The sequence below is a fragment of the Medicago sativa genome, chromosome 1 (genome assembly GCF_051527215.1).
Source record: "Medicago sativa cultivar Bolivia chromosome 1, Bolivia_mono, whole genome shotgun sequence".
NCBI classification, from domain to species: Eukaryota; Viridiplantae; Streptophyta; class Magnoliopsida; order Fabales; family Fabaceae; genus Medicago; species Medicago sativa.
The window spans coordinates 31,439,959-31,462,232 of NC_140749.1; the positions used below are offsets into that span (position 1 = coordinate 31,439,959).

The following is a 22,274-nucleotide window of genomic DNA, read 5'->3' on the forward strand; positions in this document are numbered from 1 at the left end:
TGAGTGGCTAAAAACAAGTGATATATATTCACATATAATAATCTTGCACCTTTTCTTTTTTGTCAAAAAAATAAAAAAAACCTTGCTCGTTTTCTTTTCTAATGGTTTGTTTTGAAGATAACATATAATACCTTCATCTATCAAATTTATCCTTCCAAATATTAGATGAAAAAAATACCCTTACTAATTTACATACCACAAACTATACAGTTGTTTACATTTACAATCAATGGCAGTTCCTGAATAAAATGTTAGTGGAGCGACCAATACTAACTAAAATATTATATTAAAAAATTCAGAAGATCTATATAATTTTATTGAACTTTCAAAACAACATTACCACAAAACAAAAATAAAATATGTCTAAAAGAAGAGATGACAAACTGTGGGCTTTCCCGTAAAATAAACAGCATACTGCAGGCTTTTAAAACCATTTTCAATTAATAATCATAAGAGAACTAATTTCTGCACATTTATTTTTACCACTACTATTTAGTTTACAAATAAGCTATTTGAGGATTGTGATAACAAGGTTTATCTTCGCTTAAGAACAAGGTTCAAAAGAAAGATTGATATGAACAAGGTTTGCACCGCATGTAATACCTCCATAATTGTTAGTAACTATATATAAGTTGTGATAATTATGAGTATTGCATATTTTTTGAAGTATGTGTTTAATTGTATGATCTTGTGAAATTATTGTGAATAGAATTGATTTTTTCCTTAGTCTAGATCTAAGAGTGTAAGGTCATTTGTAGAAACCATGGGAATTGATTTTGGTTGAAACCAAGTGAAATTATTCTGTCGAGTTGAAACTGTTTAAGGTTGAAGCTTCGGTTGATGCAAAACCAAATATTGATGAATTTTATGTTCAAGTGAAAGCTTCACTTGTTGATTATGGTGTGTCCCAACTTGGTGATAATAAAGTTGAGACATCGACGTTCTTTTCAACCAAAGATACATGGAAAGTCATAGATGACATGATTAATTGGGTACGTTGACAAGCAAATAGAGTGGTATTTACTATTTTTATAGGAAAATCCAATTCAAAGAAACCAATTTTACAATTGTCTTATGAAAGGAGTGGTGAATACAATGCACCCAAGAAGAAAGTGAAACATGAATCCACAGACTCAAGAAAATGTGGGTGTTCAAGTTGTGTGTATATGTAAATAGTGAAACAAAGTAATGATGGTTGATTATTCTTAATGAATTTCACAACCATGAGATGGTGTCAAATTTAGAAGGGCACATGGGTAGATTAAGAGGGAAAGACAAGGAGCTTGTTAGTGACTTTGACCAAGAGTTTGATACTACCAAAGAATATTCTAATGAATTTGAAGGAAATTAAAAAGAAAAGTCCGTCTGACGAATATAAAACAAGTACACAATGCACGTCAAAGGATAAAAAAGTCAAGCAGAGATGACTACTCAGAGATGCAACATCTGGTCGCAAAGTTGGAGGAGCACAAATATGTTCAATTCACCAAAACAAAATGTAAGGATACTATTGTTCAAGACGTATTTTGAACTCATCTCATATATATTAAGTTTTTTTTTAACAATTTTTTGACTGTTTTGATCATGAACTTCACCTATAAAACCAAAATGTACAGAATGTCGTTGTTTGAGATAGTTTTGGTCACCTCAACGGATATGGCATATTATGTTGCTTTTGTTTTTTCCTTTCCCCGGTTCCAACTCCTACTTGGGTTCCAAAGCATACTCCGGTTCTAACACCTATTGATCATATGGAAAAACTCATGAAACCATTTATTGAAAATATTGTGGATGTTAAAGGGAACAAGAATTGTGGATTTTGGACTTTAGTTGAGCACATGGGTTTGATCGAAGAAAATCATTCTATGGTTCACAGAGCACTTATTAAAGAGGTGAAAGATCATATGAGTGACTATATGAAGGTATTTAGGAGTAATACGTGTTTTAGCTATATCTTGAATGATTTGTATCCTTCCTAAAATAGTAGTGGATTTGCATTTGAAGATAAGTGGTTGAAATTACTGGACATGAGTCACATTGTTGAAACTTGTTACAATAAGGTTGTAGTTTAGTTGACAATCATGAAATCAGTATTTCAGAGACCTTTTTCCCAGTTAGGGGTAGTCTGTCACTTAACCCAAATACCCACGTCATGTGTCTTGGCTTAATCTCCAAAGAGTTTGTTCTTGTTTTTTTGAAAGATGGTTGTCCAATACTCTCCTAGACAAAGAACCAACTCGTGCTTAAAAGCTTTGAGAGATTCAGAGTTTTACAACTCAATTACAAAGTCCAACTCTAATATATATCAAAGTGATATAAGAGTGGCTGACAAATAACAACGATAGACTAAAACCTTAAAGACTCTTTTGTAAATTGCGGCTTCAGTACTCAATTAGGTCTGATGTCTTTGTTTATATAGCCTACTTGCTTAATGGGCTTGTAAAGATCAGCTGAATCACGATATTTCAGCACAAATATTCTGAAGCAGATCAGATGTTTCCTTAAAATTTTCAACAACATTCTTAAGGACTAAGCTAAGTATAAACCACCTTTCTCTGCTTCTAGAACCACACTTTCTTGGTCAACGCTTCACGTGAAACAAATCTTTAGATAATATATGAAAATCTTCACGCTTAAAACGAATCTCCAAGTAAGCGGAACAAGGCACGCTATGATGTCGGACCAACATGTTAAGACATTGTGTCTGACATCTTGCTAGAACTAATGTTTTAACAAAATGCAGCCAATACATGTCAAAAAACATAACATGAATGATATCTGAAGATGAGAAAGTTGAAGCTCATTTTTGATACCCAGCTATCAAAAGGACAGTTAAGGTTTTTTAACCCCCACTAGCAAGTTGGATGAGTTAAGACATAACTTAACAAATACTTTGACCATCTGGGTGAAAGTCAAACTGTGTCTCGTGTATTTGTACAAATAACATGCATAGATCTGGGGACGAATAAAGATGAAGACCTTTGAAAAACTATTTATAACCCTCAAGTTATTCAGAATGATGGCGATGTAGCATCAATGCTTTCCTTTATGGTTGAAAATGATAAGTTCTATATTTGTGTTCGTTCCAACTGCAACTGCCCAAATTGCAAGTAGAGATGTAGTGTCATTTTATGGACTTTTAAGTTTTTTTATGTATTTTCGTGTAATATGTTGTCAAAAACCTGTAACGTTACACTTTTTTTGAATTTTAATTGTTTGTGTATCGCTAATCTAGTATCGAATTCATGTAATGTTATTGAATTACGAATGATTATTTAACATTGTTGCTTATGATCAAGTATTTTTAGTGAACTGGTTGTATTGCTTTTGGAATTGTGCTTATGAGTTACAAGTGCTGAGACATGACGATTTGTGTCCTGGTTGCTATTACAAATGCTACTGTTTGCATATCAGAGTGCAATGGTAGTTAATTGTAGTTGGGTAGTGAACAAGAGTTAACTAGCATTGAGGCTATTTAAGTAAGTTTAAGGTATGGGAGAGCAATTTCTGAAACTTAAAGAGCATTTTCCTAATGGTTAAGAACTGCAACTAATTGTAAACATACGTAAAAGGAAAATGCTAAATATCAAGAATGATTTTATCAAGAAAGATTCAAGAATGACATGGCAGAATAACCACCGTTAGATTTCAATCTTATTTATTAACCTTTCATAAAAAAAAAAATACATAACACCCACCACCCCATGATTTCCGACCGGGCTGAGATTTTATTGGCTAACATTAATTTCGGGACAATTTCTTTATAAAATCTAAGGGTGATTATTCTGCTATGTCATTCTTGAATTTTTCTTGATAAAATCTTTCTTGATATATAGCATTAACTGAACTTTATCACAAAATATCGAGTGTTCATTGTTTTTTTTTTATATATATTTTCTTACCTCTTTTGAACCGAATTATTGATTTCATAGTTCAATAATTTTTAAATTCTTTTCAAATACATACTAATATATGTTATATTTCTATCGCACATCTTTTATACAATAAATTTGAAATCAGAAGAAATTACTACTTTATACAATCATATTTCCTCTATCCATTGAAGTAGCAATATATATATATATATATATATATATATATATATATATATATATATATATATATATATATATATATATATATATATATATTTCAATAGAAAACAAATCTTATAAGGTTGTTAAAAAAATTGAAAGGTTAGCTAAATATAAATCGCAATGTAAGAGAAGTCATAAGATTAACAATATTATGAAGTTCAAATAAAATTTATAGGCTTTGCATTAACATATGATTACTCTTAAATTTACATGTTATCGACATTTACAAACAAGCTCGTGGCATTTCATATCAAGAGGAGGGAGACAAAAAAGGTCTGGACAATCAGAGTCATTCGTACATCCAGAAAATGCTGTTAAATAAAAATGAAAGTAGAGAGATGTTACTAAAAGATATGAAATAATATTGTGTATAAAATAAATAAGAAAAAATTAAAAGGGCTAGTAAAATTGTTTACCACCAGAGTTGGTTACAGAAAGAAATATGAAAAAGAAGACAATCATATAAACAATCTTGATAACTTTGGCCATATTTAGTCTCCTATGCAAGTTAGAAACATAAAATTATTTGATCTCATTATATAAAAGAAACTTAAAGTTCTATTTACGACATCTGGAGTTGCAAGAAATCATTTCTAAAATTATTATCATCATTAAATAACTCTTGAATACATTGATGGGTTGTGTTTGTTCGTTTTTCTTACTTAGTTAACCATTATATCTCACTAAATGAAGTGTTTATTTTATCATCCTTTCAAATTGTTTTTAAACCTTTCGTGACAAATAAAGGCAATAAACCAAAAGAGAAACAATAGTGTTGCACAAAATAATGGACCAACTAGAGAATAACATATTGGGATTTACTTTTCCCACCCTACTGCCTTCTCGCACGTCCTGTAAAAATTCCAAAAATACCCCTGGTCCGGATTTTGTTTTCCGAACCAGATTGTTAGTTACTTCCGGAAAATAAAATCCGGACCAGATGTTGTGCATTTTTTTGTGTCTTTCTTTGATGTCAAGGTTCTCTGTTGACCGTTATATGAACCCCACACAAGCTGAAATGCTATTGCAGGGTTCATAGGAACAGTCAACAATGACCATGACACCACCGACACCCCTAAAAAACTAAAAACGTTTGAAGAAAATTGAAGAAAAGAGGTGAAGTGAAGAATGGAGGTATTTGTTGAAGATGGAAGCCTATTTATAGTCTTAACAAGTCCTAGGTCATTAATACAATCAATGAAAACGTGTTAGTGGTTGTAACCGTCCAAACCCAAATTAATGGCTCTCTTTCAAAAGAATCCAATGCTGAAGCGTTCCGGATTTTACATTCTGGAATGTCCTCAGCCCAACAGGAAGTGCCAACTTTCCCCTTGTTCATGACCATTATTGCATTAATCCGGAAAATATATTCCGGATTGTATATTCCGGAACGCATCAGTGTCATGGCCGGTGGTCTGCCCTCACGTTTTTGACAGTGGTCAAGTAAAAAAAACGTGTTTTACCACATTTTTTGACTGCATTTATGGCTTCCCAACCATTTTTCAGCCACCCCTCCCTATAAATACCCTTCCAAACCCCACCATTTCTCACACCATCCCTCTCCTCCTCTTCTTCCTTCTACAACCATGGTTTTCCATCGTTGGCCTTTCATAGATAAGGGCCTCGTTGAAAACTTTCAGGGTTTGTATGAACGGTCAATGAGGATGGAACCGCGCTGCAACGAAGGGCGGTTCATCTGAGGGTCATGTGGGTCAGTGTGGTTCTTAGCTTCGCCTGTCTGGGCGTAAGTCTGAGCACCCCTCACCTCCCTCAGGGGCATTTGTTTCTTCTTCCCGCCCTCCTCTTCCCTCCTCCTTCGGTTTTCCTCCAATAGCCAAGCTACTGCTATGTCCTATCACATAGCAGTGGTTACGCTCTTAGGAGATTAGAATTAGGCTCTTAGAAGATTAGAAATAGATTTAGGATCTTATGTAATAAGCTTAAAAAGCTTGAAAATTATTGTAATGTATTGTTCATATATTAATAAAATGAGTTGTTTTTATGTTTGTGTCTTTTTATTTCTGTTTTTTATTTTATTTGGATTTTATTTTACGAATTGTAGAGCTTAAAATTGCAAAAGTTCTGCTAAAATACTATTCCGGATTTTAAAATCCGGAAACATCTGAAGAATACTAACAATACGTTCCGGAATACGAAATCCGGACCAGGGGTAAAATTGAAAAAAAATAGGGCGCGGTAGGAAAGGCATAGGGTGGGAAAAGTAATACTCTAACATATTTAAGCAACAATTGAAAGTTTTGTAAGATTACAAGTGAAGGTTGGATCTAGCGAACGGATCAAGGGCCATAGTCACAATCCAGAATTAGGCTCAATCCATTTGTGCCCAACAACACTATTTTCACCCTCACCTCACAAGGGAGGCACACCCGCAATGGCTATGAGATGTCTGATTCAATGCAAAATCGTAATCTCCCTCGTAGATTTCAAACCATAATGCTCGACAATTACATATCCCACCATTAATTTGTGAAATAGCATCTGATAGAATCTTTGAATCAGTCTCACCATTCGGTAACGATGGGTCCAAATTTAGAAATGTCTTCTTTCTTCCGAAAAATAGCATCTGATAGAATCTTTGAATCAGTCTAAAAAATGACATACTGAAATCCCGAACTAAGAACCCATTGGATGGCTCCCAGCTGCAAAGCCATTGCTTCACCTTCTATCACCTGCAACGTCGGTTCCCGCAATATTGTATGAGCTCTAACAAAAACTCCCCTCTCATCACGAATACAAGCACCCAAAGAAGACACTCTTTAGTGAGGATGAAATCCTGCATCAACATACTTCAATCAACCCTCCGGAGGTTTCACCCAACTTTGAATAGGATTATCACTACGGCTGTCTGATGAGTTCTCACTAATACAATTTGTTAGCCTCCAATCATCCAATAGAGAATTAGCTATCATATTGACTTGAAAAGGTGTTGATCTCTTATTATTCCAAATAATATTATTTTGATTGTACCAAAGACTCCATATGACCATAGCTATTTTACTTACCACTATATTATTCTCTGATGCACAAATATCCATGATAACACTATGGGGAGATGAAGTAATAGCCATTCGTTTCTCAATCAAATCCTTCGAACTAGCACGTCCCATAATTCTTTGCTGGACTGACATCCAAACATAAGATGGATTGTTTGTTCCACACTATTGTCACAAACAGGGCAGCTACTAGGACAGTCCACACCCCTCTCTTGCAACTTCTTTTGCATTGGCAAACAATCTGGACAAACTCTTCAAATAAGATTCCGAACTTTCAGAGGTGATTTAATCCTCCAAATCGGCTTCCACTTTCCTCTGCAACCATGAATTACAATAGATCGAGAAGACCAAATACTCCGCCAAGCATAACTAGGATTATGTCCAAGTTTAGCCTTAAGAAAAGAGCTATTTGGAAAATATCTAGATTACAATAATTTTGAGGCCAAATCATTCGGTTTATTGAGAAGATTCCAACCTTGTTTAGCAAGCAACGCCATATTAAATGCTCGGAGGTTTTGAAATCCCAAACCGCCTTGAGATTTAGGACACGTAAGTTTATCCTACGCCATCCACCTAATTCGCTTATGGTTTCCTCCCCCGCCCCACCAAAAGGAATTCATCATCCTTTCTATCTCATCAATAATCGACGACGGAAGACTCGTGATATAGGATGGGATAGCTTGAATGACTGATTTGAGCATAACTTCTTTTCTAGCTCGAGATAAGGCACAACCATTCCAAGAATTTATCTTCCTCCATACCCCGTCTTTGATAAAAGAAAAAGTAGCCTTCTTACTTCTTCCAATCATGGACGACACACCTAAATATTTACCTGTCCCTAAAGCATGTCTAACTCCCAAAATACTAGCTAGATCTACTTTCCCAGCTTGGCTAATATTCCTGCTAATTAAAACCTCGCATTTAGCAAGATTGATTTCTTGTCCAGACGCATCCTGATAAACACGCAAGATATTCAGCAACTGATTTCCTCTTGAGCATTGTCCCTACAAAAAATAAAACAGTCATCTGCAAAAAGGAGGTGAGAGACCACCGGGACTCGTTTGCAAATTTTAACACCATGAATATCACCATTGGCCATAAAATATTTAATAAGTGTTGATAATCCTTCAGCCACTACGATGAAAAGATAAGGCGAAAAAGGATCACCTTGACGGAGGCCTTTTCCCGGATAAACGGTTCCAACTCTATTCAAATTCACCAGAATAGAATAGTTAACAGAACTCACACACATCATTATCCAATTAACCCATTTTTCATCGAAACCGAGATGTAACATCATACCTTGAAGGAAACCCCAATCAACCTTGTCATATGTTTTACTAATATCGATCTTGAGCGCTAGATCACCCTTTCTCCCTCTAGTTTAAAAGTACTACTTTTAAAAAATTTAATATCTTTGATACACATTTTTTTCACCTTGTATTTGAGATAAAAAAAAATTTGGGTACATAAGAGGGTCAAAGACATAACCAAAAACTAAGAAACTAGTCGAACATTTCTAAGCATGGAAGTTTCGGAGATGTCATAAAAAAGAAGTCCATGTAGCTCACAAGGTGGATTCTCCAATCTAATACAATTCAGAGAATGTAGAGAAAGGTTAAACTTAATCAACCAATCAACACATCAATTACCATCCATGTATGACGAAATTGGACTTGTAGTATTTGCAATCATGTTAATCAAAATTTTAAAATCACTTTCTACAATAAATTGCAAAATGCGTTCTCACCAAGTCATATCCAAACCAAGAGAGAGTCTAACTCATTTGGTTAGACTTAACTTCCATTTTTATCTTGCAACAAAACTATATTGCTCTTTTTGTCAAGAAATAAAATGTCATTGATGACACCAAAGCTAGCATCATAGACAACCAAACATCCCACTTTTATAAAAGGGAGATGAATGGAGCTCCATCATTTACGGTACGCATTTGGTTTGGACAGAAGAAATAAAGACGAAAGGGGGGCATCAAAGAGAGAAATGTCAGTCTTTCAAAAAAAAAAAAAAGAACGAAGAGAGAAATGTCAGAAAGGGTGCAAACTTCATTCATTTGGACTACCGAAGAGCCGTCGAAAAAAGATAAAAAAAGAAATAGAGGGGCCCACTATATTTTATTTTCATTGTTTTGTTGCAATGCAAAGAAACACGGAGGTGCCGCAATTTTTGTGTTCCATTAATACCCTTGCATGAATACTATATACCACGTGTTATATAGATTTTTCTTTTTTTGGCTTGAATATTGTTAATTAGTGTCCTTTTATTATGATAAAATTGTATTTATTTGACTGAAATTATGGTACAAAAGAAAAGGAGACAACAATTTAGAGGGGTGATTTTGGGGTCAAAATTGACCATTAACCACTCATCTTTAGTGAATGAAGGAGAAGAAACTAAATTTTAAGTGACGGCTCACAAGTGAGGGTATAATTGTTAATTAGTGGTCTATATTTGCTTCTAATTTAGTTATCTTTGTACATGGACTATAATATCATTTCGATATGATACATTTGAAATTAACACCCTGTTTGGCATGAGAATAAATTAGATGAGAGAATGAAGTCAGAGATAAAGATGTCATAAATATATTAGATATGGTGTAGTGTTTGATATAAGAGAAAGAGAGAAGAAATGGGTAAAAAGGTATTTTATTCTTTCTTCTTTGGTTTGGTTAAATAGAAAAAGAGAAGATAAAAATAAGGAGTAAACTATCAAAATAGTCTCTGTCTTTGTAAGTAATTATCAAATTAGTCCCTGACTCTACTATTATTTCAAAATAATCTCTGTCTTTGTCAAAAGTTTCTCAATTAAATCCCTCGTCATGTGGAATAAACATAGAAACATGAGTCTAATGAGAAACTTTCGACAATAATTCAAATTAGGTAGGGATGTGAGTTGTGTAAAATATGAAGACAATGATAGACAAAGAGATTCCTTAAAAAAAATGATAGACAAAGAGATGGATCAAAGTTGTTGACCCTTCATCAAAGTTGGAGGAATATGGAAGGAAGAAAACCACACGAAGGAAGAAAATGCAAGAGAGGAGGAAGCAAGCCAAAGCTCATCGCGGGAAGTGAAGGACAAGAGTACAAGGGCAAACATAAGTGAATCATGTCTCTTCTCTTTCTCTCTTCACTAACTCTCCCACCCCTAAAAAAAATCTCTCTCTCTCTCTCTCTCTCTCCTCTAATTCTAGCAAATCAATCACAGTGTAAGTCAAGAATGTCATAAATACATTTGAAAAAAAAAAACTCTCTCTCCCCTAATTCTGGCTCATGAATAATTATTATTTTTGCTAAGAATATGTAAATATTGTATTGTGTGACAGATACAATTGTCCTTAGTGTGCTCCACACAACTCAATAAGTGTTTGATATGAAGCTGATTGTAAGTAAGATTTCGAGTTTGAGTCCCCTAAAGGCAAATAATACACCAAGTGTCCGATCAAATGAGTTTGGTAGTGTGTACTCTATATGTTAGAAAAGCCTCCTAAGAAAGTACCAATAAAGGAATGATTGCAATTTCATTGATAGATCTCATAATGCGGGTACAATATCTTAAATAGCCAAAGTATTCTACCATCTTTTTGGCTCAACCAAATCCTTACTAACAAAATCAAAATAAGCTAACGAGTCACCAATTTTATAGAATTAAATGAGTTATTACTACTTAATGGTAATAAAGTCATTCCACCTCCTTTGTTTGAGAGCATTATTCTTTACGCTTCTAAAATTACTCTCATGCATTCAAAATTACCTTCAATAACTCTTACATTAGTTAACTGTCATTCGCTCCTTAATATTTTTAAATTATGAGTGAACGGTAGTTAACTACCGTTTTAGTATTAAGGTAATTTTCGGATACGTGAGAGCAATTTTAGAAGCTTAAAGAGCAATTTCCTTTGTTTGACGATGATCCATTTGAGCCTTCCCAACTTATTAGGCCCAGGTTGCTCCTGTGGGCCACTGCAGCTAGCACCACCCTTGCCTATATCAGGTTTAGTGAATAAAATAAAAAGACTTGTTCTTTTCTCACCCTATTGATTTCTCGCGTCTTATGCAGCTTAGATTATATAATCCGAATGACATAATTATCTAATAAAAATCTCCAAAACATTTCAGATTTTAGAATCTAAATAGGGCGTGCGAGAAACTCATAGAGTGAGAAAAATAATGCCCAAATAAATGTTGTGAGTGGTTTCTATCTGCTATATATTTAATCCTCTTTCTCAAACCCTTTTGAGTCATTAAGGGTCATTTTTTTTACTCTTATTGTCTTCGGTAGATTAATGAAATAATATTAATTCGCCATTGGTAGGGTAGCATACTATTTTTCTATATTCGTTTGTGTGAAAGGGCGCAATCCTAGGAAACCAAACCATTCATTGGCTAAGTGGTAACCCCACCCTTTTGCCTTTGAAAATAGATGCATGAAACACAAGTATTAGAGCAGAAATCCTTTAGAAATAGACCGTATTTAAATCTATATAATAAAAACATATTCATTTTCATTCACTACTCCTTAGACATGGCATATTCAGTAACTACATAAGCCAGTCCACAAGGAAAAAAATTGCTAATCTTCCTTCATATTTTGTGTCCTTTTCAAGATCCAAAGGACTTTTTTTTTATAGTATTGCCTTACTTATTTTAAAAAGGTGTAAAAATAAACTACAAGGAATTAAAATAAGTGGTTTCACACTTTTACTTGTAAAATACAATAATAATACCTATTCAACCAATTTTAGATTTTAGATGTGAAATCTAAGCAATTATGTACCAATGTTTGCATTTTATTTTCCCAATTTGATTTTCAACTTCTTCTTCTCTTTAGTTTGAATTGGATTCTTCTTGCCATTCATGATCCTCAAGCTTTGCCTTAACAAGTCAAATTCCCTTTCTTGTTTGTACCTTTCTTTCTCCACTGAACCTAATTGAGCTTTTAAAGCTTTTATGCTTTCTTCTTTCTCTTGCAATTCCCTCTTCAGATTTTCAATTTGTATGTCATTTTCCTCAGCTTTCCAATACAAACCATCTCCTGTGAGTATATTTCCAAAAGCAAATAAGCTCAAGTAGTTCAAACATAGCATTCATGCATAGTAGTATGAATATTTCTCAAGAAGATAATAAAAATAATTCACCACATTATTGTCACATATTAATTGACTAATTTTGAAAAGTACTATGATGGGATTGAACCCCATCTGCCACACACTACTTTTCAAAGGGCATTAATAGCATACAAAGACTAATGCAAATCACAAAAAAAATACAAACACTAATTGTTTGGATAAAAATCTTAATTAAACAATTATTATATAATCATTATTTTATAAGCTATTTCTACAAAAAAAAATTAAATAAAATTCTTTTGGCATAAACTATAAACTGTTTTTATAGGCTATTTTAGAAAACTTATAAGATAAAAATAGATTACACACATTATAATTTGTTTTTTATAAACTCTCTCAAACATGTTCATAAATAAGCTAAAATAACTCAATTCAACTTATAACATAAAAAGATAGATTATACACATTATAATTTGTTTTTATAAACTCTCAAACATGCTCATAAATAAGCTAAAATAACTCAATTCAAACATGTCTTAAGACATTAATAACAAATTATGATTAACTTACCATCATATGTTCTTTGGATGAGATCATCCAACTCATTCTTAATTGCAAGATAAAGTTGTTTCCACTTCTCAACAGCTTCATCTCTCCTTGCTCTTTCCTCCTTCATCTCTTGAACCAAAAGCTTAGTCCCCATTAATTCCCACTCTTTCTCACAATTCTTCTCAACCATTCCAACCTCTTCCATCTCCCTTATCTTCTCTTCCTTCTCTTCCACCACTTCCCTCAACTGCTTCACCTCTTCTTTCAACCTCTTCATCTCTTGTTTCCAATCTGCCTCCTTGAAAGCAAACACCATTATCTCCCTCTCATAGTTCCTACTCTCTTTCTCCCTATCACACATTATCTCCTTTATTTCTTCTTGTAGAAGTCTCACTTTCTCTTTCAAATTCATTACATATTTTTGTGGATACTTTATCTCATTTTTCTTGCTAACACTAACACTTCCCCCCATCTTTGAATTGGCCCCTTGTGACAAGTGTTGTAGTTTGTTCTTATAGTGAGAGATGAAAAGAGGATAATAATTAAGAGGGTTAAATATGGAGTTATGTACAGGTTAGGCTCCTGACATTGATAGAAAAAGCACCAAGAATTTTGGGCTATTTTATGAAGTCAGATAAGGGTTATAATTGTACTTATACTTCTATAAATTCAATAATGGAAGGGGGGTGAAAACAAGGGTAGTGAATAACATAAAGATATTTGTTCCTATTTGTAAATTTCAAAGTTGACTATAACATTAGTTATTGTTTTGCTTCGATACTATCGTTAGTTATTTATTAGGGAGATAGAAATAGAAAGTACGTGGCAATATAAATTATAGGAAAATATTAAATAATTATATTGAAAATAAATAAAAAAAATCTATTGATTGTCATGATATATTTTTAAAAAAATACATCACATATGTAACAAACTGTAAAACGACAACAATAAAGGAATAGAAAGAGTGTTTCCGTGTCCTTAACAAGATAAATTTTTTCTACTAAGTTACGTGACAAAAAATAAAAAGAATAGAAAGAGTCCGTAAATTCTAATTAACTTAACTGATAATAAAAGCTGAAATTGTTAGGTCGTATATCGTGTCTGAGATTTGAACCCCGCTTCACCCACTTGTGAGTGTGAGTTTTCAATGGCTCTTATCATTTCATCTATTAACCAAAAAAAATATATAAAGGAATATAAATAGTTAGATTTTACACTTAGTAAAAAAAAAGAATCAAACTAACTTGTGCCCTAAGGACACAAATTAAGAATTAAAAAGGAAATGAAAATAAATTTTGCATTGAAAAGTAAAAAAAATAACTTTTTTACTTTTTAGATGTTAATTGCAAAATTTCCAATACTATGTTTTTATATTTAGTTTTTTTTTTAACATGTGCCCTTAAGGTAAGGGCACAAGTTGGTTTTTCCAAAAACAAAATCATCTTTTCATCTTGTTCATTTCACACATATTAAAAAAAAGGGTTTTGTTAACAAGTGCCCTAACAAGTGCCCTTAGGGGCACTTGTTAAGGATTCAAAAAATAGAAACCATTGATAACTTTTATATAGAAAAAGTTACTTTTTGATGTTTTAATATGTTGAATGCACAAATTTTAAGACAAAATTTCCATTTTAAACCTCTTATCAAGTGCCCTAAGGGCACTTGTTAACATTTCCCTAAAAAAAATATAAATGATTGAACGAGAACAATAGTTTTACCAAATGATAGAACGAGAACAATAGTTTTACAAAATTGATATATTTTGCTCAAAGTTTGGTCTATTTTGCTCTAAGGGCATAAGTTAAGAACTAAAAATGGAAATAAAAATAAATTTTGCATTGTGAAAAAAAAAACTTGTATACTTCTTAGATGTTAAATGCACAATTCGCAATACTATGTTTCTACATTTAGTTGTCTTTTTTTTTTTTTTTAAGGATACATTTAGTTGTCTTAACATGTGCCCTTAAGAATACAAGTTAGTTTTTTTTTTTTTTTTTTTTTTTTTAAAAAGACCATTTTTTCATCCCGTTGTTCATTTCACACATACAAAAAATAAGGTATAAATGATAGAACGAGAGTAATAGTTTTAACAAATTAACCTTATCAAGTATTGATAGACTCCATCCCTTATAAAATATAAGCAAAACCAAGTCAAACAAAATTGATCTATTTTACTCTGAATTTGGTCGCAATACATTCATTTTCTTTGACTCAATTTTGCATATATTTTGTTACATAGAAAATATTAACTATTGTCATATATAAAGTAAAACTTATCGAATTGAGAGTGATATTTGTGATAATAATTAAATGCACAATTCAAAAAATTATAATCTTATAATTAAAAGTGACCTCTATTTTAAGTTAAACTTTTTCTTTTGAATGTATGGCTCCTTGTTGGATTGAAGCACGATTTTAAACTAGACATAGAGATGAGTAGGACACTACATGTTATGGCTGCAAATATAAGGAGAATTCACAAATTCACATGCAAATATTTCTTTGGAGCGTGGGGTAGATTTGTCATGACTCCAATTATTTGACGACACCTAGTTTTCTCATGAAATAATGCATAATTGTACAAAGCATCCCTGCACAGTAACCTCAATTGACACATATGGATAGTACATATAACTTCTAATATGCTCGTGAAGTTTTGTTAGTGTTTATTTAAAAAATCATACTTTATTATCAATCACAAATTCAGTGTCAAGAAAGCAGGAAATAATTGAACTTGCTAACTGACAATTTGTGCAATTAATTGTCAAGGAAGAGGAAAAAAATGTACTAACTAAATGACAGTTTGTGCAAACCCCATGTCAATTTCAATCAAATTGAGTAAGAAAGACTCACCTATGCTTATAGATTTTTAATTAATGGTAAAATTTCCCATGGTTAATAATAAGGAATAAAAAATTGTTCCTTAATAATGGAATAAACTTTTGCCCCATAAGTCACATGAGTAACACTTACACCCCACCTATTTTTTAGGAAAAAAGACACATTAATTAATTATTTATACTATGAAAATAAGCATTTGGAACAACTGTCAAGTTGTCTACATGTGTAATGCATAACTATTATAATGAAACTTCTATTCGTCCATACATAACTAGATAGATGACGGTAGCTATATTAGGCCTACAACGAGGGTATAGTCATGGGAAGCATATTCAGAGAGTGTGAGTGTGAGTGTGAGTGTGACAAACTATATTCTCAAAACTATAGCATTAGCCATGCTGGGACTTTATATTTTTGCATGTTATTAATTGTCTTTTTGGTTCCATTGAAACAAAATTTCAATGCATGATCTTTATATATTTCGCAATACACGACATATAATATCATGCTTGTACAAAAATCATTAATAATTGTTTGTGCTTGCCACCTTTGGATTCCCTTGTTGAAAAGGACTTGAAGCATTCTTGTTATTATGGCCTTGCAGTTTTGTATTCCCTTGAAGGACCAATATCAATAAATTGGTTTGTGTTTCACTTCATCCTATTTGGTATTGCATTTAATTGTCACAATTACTATCCTTTGTCCTTATCCGTATATGATGTAACCTTGTTGGCTTTTTTGACCAAATGAAGATGAAGAATATGTCCTGAAAATGTAAACTTATGGGTGTAAGATTAAAAAAAAGCAATTGAAGTTAATAAGAAAAAACCTTTCAATTCAAATTGGCCGGTAAATCAATTTAACATAGTTTCTTTGTATTTTTTTCCATTAAATATATTCATCGAATAAGTGATAATCTAGCAAATTGGCCATTGTGGTTTTAATGTCCCGTTTGGATTGGCTTATTTTTTAGCTTATGAAAAATAGTTTATGCAAATAAATAAGCTTTTGTGTTAATTCGTAAGTTTTTATAAACAAAAATTTTATCTTCCTAAATAGTTTTTTCATAAATTACTTTGACAAACTTATGAATATTACAAAAAAAACTTATTTTTGTAAAAAAAATACTTAAAAGCTTATTTGTTTGCATAAACTGTCTTAAATAATCTAAAAAATAAGCCAATCCAAAACGGCCCGTAAGTCTTATACAAAAAGCTACTCCATGTGTCTATATATCTAACCACCCATTTGACTTTATTTTTGTCCCTAAATGTAAACTCCTTTTCAAATTATTAGATACATTTATTATTTTTTTACCTAAACATACCCCTAATTAATATTACTAAGTTTCCTTGAAATATGAAAAAGCAAATTTAATATACATACAAACAAAGGATAATTTGGTAATAATAACATACAAAATTGACACGTTAATTACACTAAGAATTTTTCTTAAGAAATGTGGAAAAAAAAAAAACAAAGAGAGCTTACATATAGCATTATAAATCACTTATAAAAAAAACAAAGAGAGCTTACATATGGCATTTGTTATGTTATATATAAATCGCTTGCATTATCATTCTAGCATCGTCGTTAAGCATCTCACCTCTAAGCTTTTCATCATGTGTACGACTCCTGTTAGTACGACTCCTTTTTTTGTTAAGTTCATTTTTTACATTTCACTCGTATTTTTTTGTATTTTTTAAACAAAAAATACCATAAAAATATTGCAAAATGCAAGCATCCAATTGTCATCAGGGGAGAGAAATTAAAGCAAATAAACCACTTAATCTATAACTTTAATTATAGGAGTATTAGAACAATTGCCTATGATTTCGGGACTTTTGTAATGTTTTCTATATATGACTTTGTAATTCTAGTTTTCCCGAAACATAGCAATTTTAGTGAGGTTTTGAAGTAATTCACGAAGAAATCATGCAAATCGAAAAAAGCAAGAACATCTGAAGAATTGTGACGACTTATGAAAACCAAGAATGAAGTTTCAAGAGGCCTCAGAAGACTTACAAAAGGGAGGAATTATGTTCGTTAAGTTTTGTGGCAAGTTATTTGAAGACGAAGACCTAAAACGACGGAAAATCAGAAAATTGGACCCAGGAAACAGATGCCATGCACCTAGGGCATGAAAAAATGCATAGGGCATGGATTTGATAAGCCATGCGCCTAGGGTAGCCCTGTGCATGCAAAAATGTGGGGTGCAACTGTCTTTTCCTACTTCCGTGTTGGGTAAAGCCCGCACTTTTAACCCAAACCCCGGTAGAAACTCTCACTATAAATACTAACCTTCCTCATTCAGAAATTCTCGCTCAGAATTGTGGCAGTTCAAGAGGAATGCAACTTTGGAGCTTCGGGGGAGTTTCTATCTTCTCTTTGATTTTCTAAGGTATGTTTTTATCTTTAGTAATTTATTTTAGTTACCATGTGTAACTAAATCTTTTTAGGTTAGAATTCTAAGATGAACCTATGTTTATTTTTGTTGGATATTTATTTAATATAATGTCGTTTTTTTATTTATTCTTTTGTTCGCTATTATGTTCCTGATTTAGTTATTTATTTCAAAGGAATGTAACCCTAGATTAGGTACTTAGGTTGTGACAGAGCCTAACATTGTTATTACTATCTTGCTACTTATATCTTGATATCTATAGCATTATACTAGTAAATATATGTCTAAGAAGTAAGTGATTATTAACTAGCGAAAGATACCAAAAGAGAGTTGACCCTATTAATAAGTACTTTAAGGTGACATTACTAAGACTGAGTAGTAACTCTGCTGAACCTAGGATGTAACTGGTTAGTAATTAGAGAAACAAGCGTCTCAGGGGAATAAATCTTTATCGAACCATTCTCTTGAAACCCTTAGTAAGGTAGACGTAGATTAGGGATGCCCGTTTGTAGAACTACTAAGAGCGTAGAGAGGGTGTTCTATGAGTGTCCTAAAATTCATAGATGGGGCGACCTAATGAAACCTTGGCCTTCATTTCATTGGGAAAAACTGGAAAGCCAATTTAAGTTTATGTTTCAATTACCTTTGAATTAGCAAGACCCCACACGTATGGATCACCGTGCAATCAACAGGTGCAGTTAGCCATCAGAGGGATAGACCAATTAGGTTAGTAACGTCCCAATGGCCTTGTCGCGGTGATTTTTGGATATCAAGCTATTGATTAGCGTTTGTCTCTCAATTTTAAGTCCACTACCAAGCTTTTATTTTTTCCAAGGAAAAGGGGAAAAGTTCGAATAAACCCTATTTTTTAGAGATTAAAGGTTCGGGGGTTGGTTACATAAAGGGACGATATTAGCACCCTAAACGTCTATAGTACTCTATAGGAACCTCTTGTTTTTATTTATCTTGTGCTAAATTGGTTATTTGTTGCAAAAAAAGTTAAGTGTAAATGAGGGAGGAAAGAAAGAAAATATTTTTTTTTGTATTTTGTTGATTTGGAAAGACAAAGTATTTTGCCTACGTACCCGAGCGGGATCAAAATCACGTAGTTTGGGGTAAAAAGTCAAGTAATTTGTTTGATTCATTTTAAAGTTTTAAAATGATTTTAAATGTAGAAAGTTGAAGTGGCATAAAAATAAAGTATGATTGATTGATTTTAATTGAAGAAAATAAATGTCTAAATATGATTAAAATTGATTGAAGTTTGATTTAAAAAATATGTAGAAGTCACTTGATTGAAAATCAAGGTTTGTTTAAAAAAAAAGAAATTTTTGTGAGGTTTTTGAATATTTGAATGTTTTTGTGATTTTATGTTTTTCTAATTAAAGTCTAAAAAAAATTAAGCGTGATAAAATAAACTAAAGCGCGAGGGATTTTTCATAATAGCGTTGGATCAAAATGAAAGTACCCTTTACCTCGGATTAAACTATACTACTTTTTTTTTTCTTTTTTTGGCATAAATCGGAATAAATAAATATGCATGCAATGCAAAATTCTCATTTATATTTACATTTGTTCCTAAAATACATTATAAAGCATAATAAATAGCAAATAAATATAAAATGCATAAACTAAAATAAATAAATATGCATGCAATGCAATATTCTCATTTATATTTACATTTGTCCCTAAAATACATTCTAAAGCATAAATAAATAATAAAATGACAAACAATAAAATAAAATGACAAATGCATGAAATAGATAAATATGCTAAATAAAGAAAAATAAAAGAAATAAAAAATGCATGAGATGTTATAAGGTATTAAATAAATATGTTAAATAAAAGAAATAAAAAATGCATGAGTTGATGTTGGTCCTAAATAAACTAAAAAGAAAAGGGCATTAAATAAAACTAAATAAATTAAAAAAGCAATAAAGTAAACTAAATTATAAAGAGAAAATAAAAGCAGCTAATAAACTAAAATAAGAAGAAAAATGCAATAAAATAAACAAAAAAAATAAAATAAAGAAACTAAATAAAAAAATTCATGAAAAATAAACTAAAATAAGAAAACCCTAGTTAATGTTGCATATAGGTATATATGCTTAAAAAAGAAAAAGAAAAGACAATAAAAATAAATAAAGCAAGGCAAGAAATAAAAATAATGCAACAAAGATAAAATAAAAGAAAATAGGGGGGGGGGGGGGGGGGGTGTATCAACAAGCAGGGGCGTTGTAGTTAATAAAATAAAAGAAAAAAGAATCAAAAAACAAAGAGAAAGTGGGCCGAGCCAAAAATGGGTACTGGTCGGTTCACTAGAGCGGTGGATCGGTTTTTTTAGATTAGTACAAATAGGGTTCATTAAAAAAAGTACACAAAAACAAAAAAAAAACCTCTCTCCTTTCCTGATTCTAGAGAGAGAAGCTCTGGCTTCTCTCTAGAACCAGGTGGTGGCCGAACCCTAATTTTCAGAAAAGCATAGATTTAACCTAGATCTAGGTTAAAAAGAAACTTTAGAATTGTTCCTACCTTCTTCTTTTAAATTTTGTTTCGGTTTTAGATGTTGATGTGGTTAAGCTTGTGATTCGGTTATGTGATTTGGGTTGATTTGGTTTCAAATGTTTATGTGGTGTTGATGTTTGGCTTGGTTCAAATGTCATGAGGTTTGTATTGCTAGGTTTGGATGTTTGTTGGCTGTTGGGATTTATAGTTTGAAAATGGTGATGGCCAAATTTCTATTGTGTTTGTGATGTTAATTTGTGAGTTCGGCTGGGTTTGGTTCTTTGATATGTTCTTGTTGTTCTTTGCTGGTTTACAATTAGGGTTTTTTCTCAATCTGTGCTTCCTATGATTGGGGAATTTGGCTGTTATTTATAGTGGAACTGTTCAGTGTAATTGTGGTATGGAAGTACTGATAGAATTAGGGTTTGGGAGTATTTGCCATTTTTGGAAAAGAACTGCAGAGTACAAAAATAGTTGGACGAAAATGCCCTTGCCTATCTAGACAATAATGAGAACAATCTGGACAATATGGACCCTTGGATAAAAAAAGGACTAAAACAAATAAAAACAGAATAAAAATGATTTCAAGGAAAATAATTATAAAAATTCGAAATTAATCTTAAAGAAATAAAAATAAAATAATAAAAATAAAAACCAATTAAAATAAAATAAAATAAAAACATTAATAAATAAAATAATAAAAATAATAATAAAAACTTAAAACTGTCGCCTTCGGAACCAAAAATGAGGTATTTTAAAATATCTCTCTGCCGAAATTTCGTGTGAAACACCGAAAAATCTCGGCTTAAAAGACGAGTATAATGGGTCAAAAATGGGGTATGACAGATTCCCTTATTTAAGTTTCTTTGTACGGAGACTTGAAAATGAATTTTTTTATTCGACGGGCCGAAGAGAATTAAATATAGAGTACGCAATTTTTGACCAATTTTGACTGTAAAATGCTATGAATGCAAAGCTATGAACGCTCACGATGCAAGTATGAATGCGGCGAAGATGATTCGACTGGAGAAAAACAACTAAAGGATGCTCGAGTTCATTAAAGAAAGGGATCCGACTCTGTTGGGGGATAAAGTAAGTTCACTGGGGGAACAAAGGGTCATCTACTATCGCATTGATAGATGTATGAAGACAAATTGACAAGCATTACCTACTATCGATGTGAGATAGCTTAAAGAAGGTAAAAAAAATGAAGGAAAAGACATTGTCTACTATCGATGTGAAAGAGCAAGACAAAATTTAAAAGAGATGACATTGTCTGTTGTCGATGTGAGAGAGCAAGACAAAATATAAAAGAGATGACATGTTTTACCTACTATCAATGTGAAATAGCTTAATAAAGGTAAAATGAAAGAAAATACATCTTGATTAGACACACTAGGGAAATTGAATGTATTTGAAAGCATGTTTGTTTGCAGAACTTGCCACTTGGAAATATGTTTGATTGGTGACATCTCTAGCCCAAACACACTGGGGATGACACTTTTGGATAAGATAAGAATTTGCAAGCTATCTGCTTGGCTCATGAAAGTTTTCCAGAATCCACTGGGCTTTGTGATGAGTGACATCTCGTTATCTGACATAACGGGGGATGATACTTTTGACATTCCGTTATCCAACAAAGCGGGAAATGGCACTCTTGATATTCTGTTATCCGTCAAACCGGGGAATGATACTCTTGATATTCCGTAATCCGACAAACCGGGGAATGATACTCTGAGAAAAAAGAAAATTGAGTGATATCTCGTTATCCG

At 32.3% G+C, this 22,274-nt stretch overlaps 1 protein-coding gene and 1 long non-coding RNA gene across 2 annotated transcripts; both read right to left on the minus strand.

Annotated features, from left to right (window-relative positions):
• Positions 1-4,254: 4,254 nt before the first annotated feature.
• On the minus strand, positions 4,255-5,012 carry LOC146954281 (uncharacterized). The gene is made up of 2 exons (XR_015032164.1): positions 4,514-5,012; positions 4,255-4,408 (listed from the first exon to the last, which is right to left on the minus strand). It is a non-coding gene; the product is annotated as an uncharacterized LOC146954281 (long non-coding RNA).
• Positions 5,013-11,572: 6,560 nt separating this feature from the next.
• On the minus strand, positions 11,573-13,368 carry LOC146954282 (golgin family A protein). The gene is made up of 2 exons (XM_085715643.1): positions 12,771-13,368; positions 11,573-12,166 (listed from the first exon to the last, which is right to left on the minus strand). Exons 1-2 carry the CDS (start codon positions 13,219-13,221, stop codon positions 11,922-11,924), a joined length of 696 nt encoding a protein of 231 aa, XP_085571769.1. The 5' UTR covers positions 13,222-13,368; the 3' UTR covers positions 11,573-11,921.
• Positions 13,369-22,274: the final 8,906 nt, after the last annotated feature.

Bases quoted from the DNA above. Each gene is read 5' to 3' on its own strand.
- LOC146954282 (XM_085715643.1), bottom strand. From the start codon at position 13,221: ATGGGGGGAAGTGTTAGTGTTAGCAAGAAAAATGAGATAAAGTATCCA. The intron at 12,167-12,770 runs GTAAGTTAATCA...ATATACTCACAG, and splicing joins CATCCAAAGAACATATGATG to GAGATGGTTTGTATTGGAAA.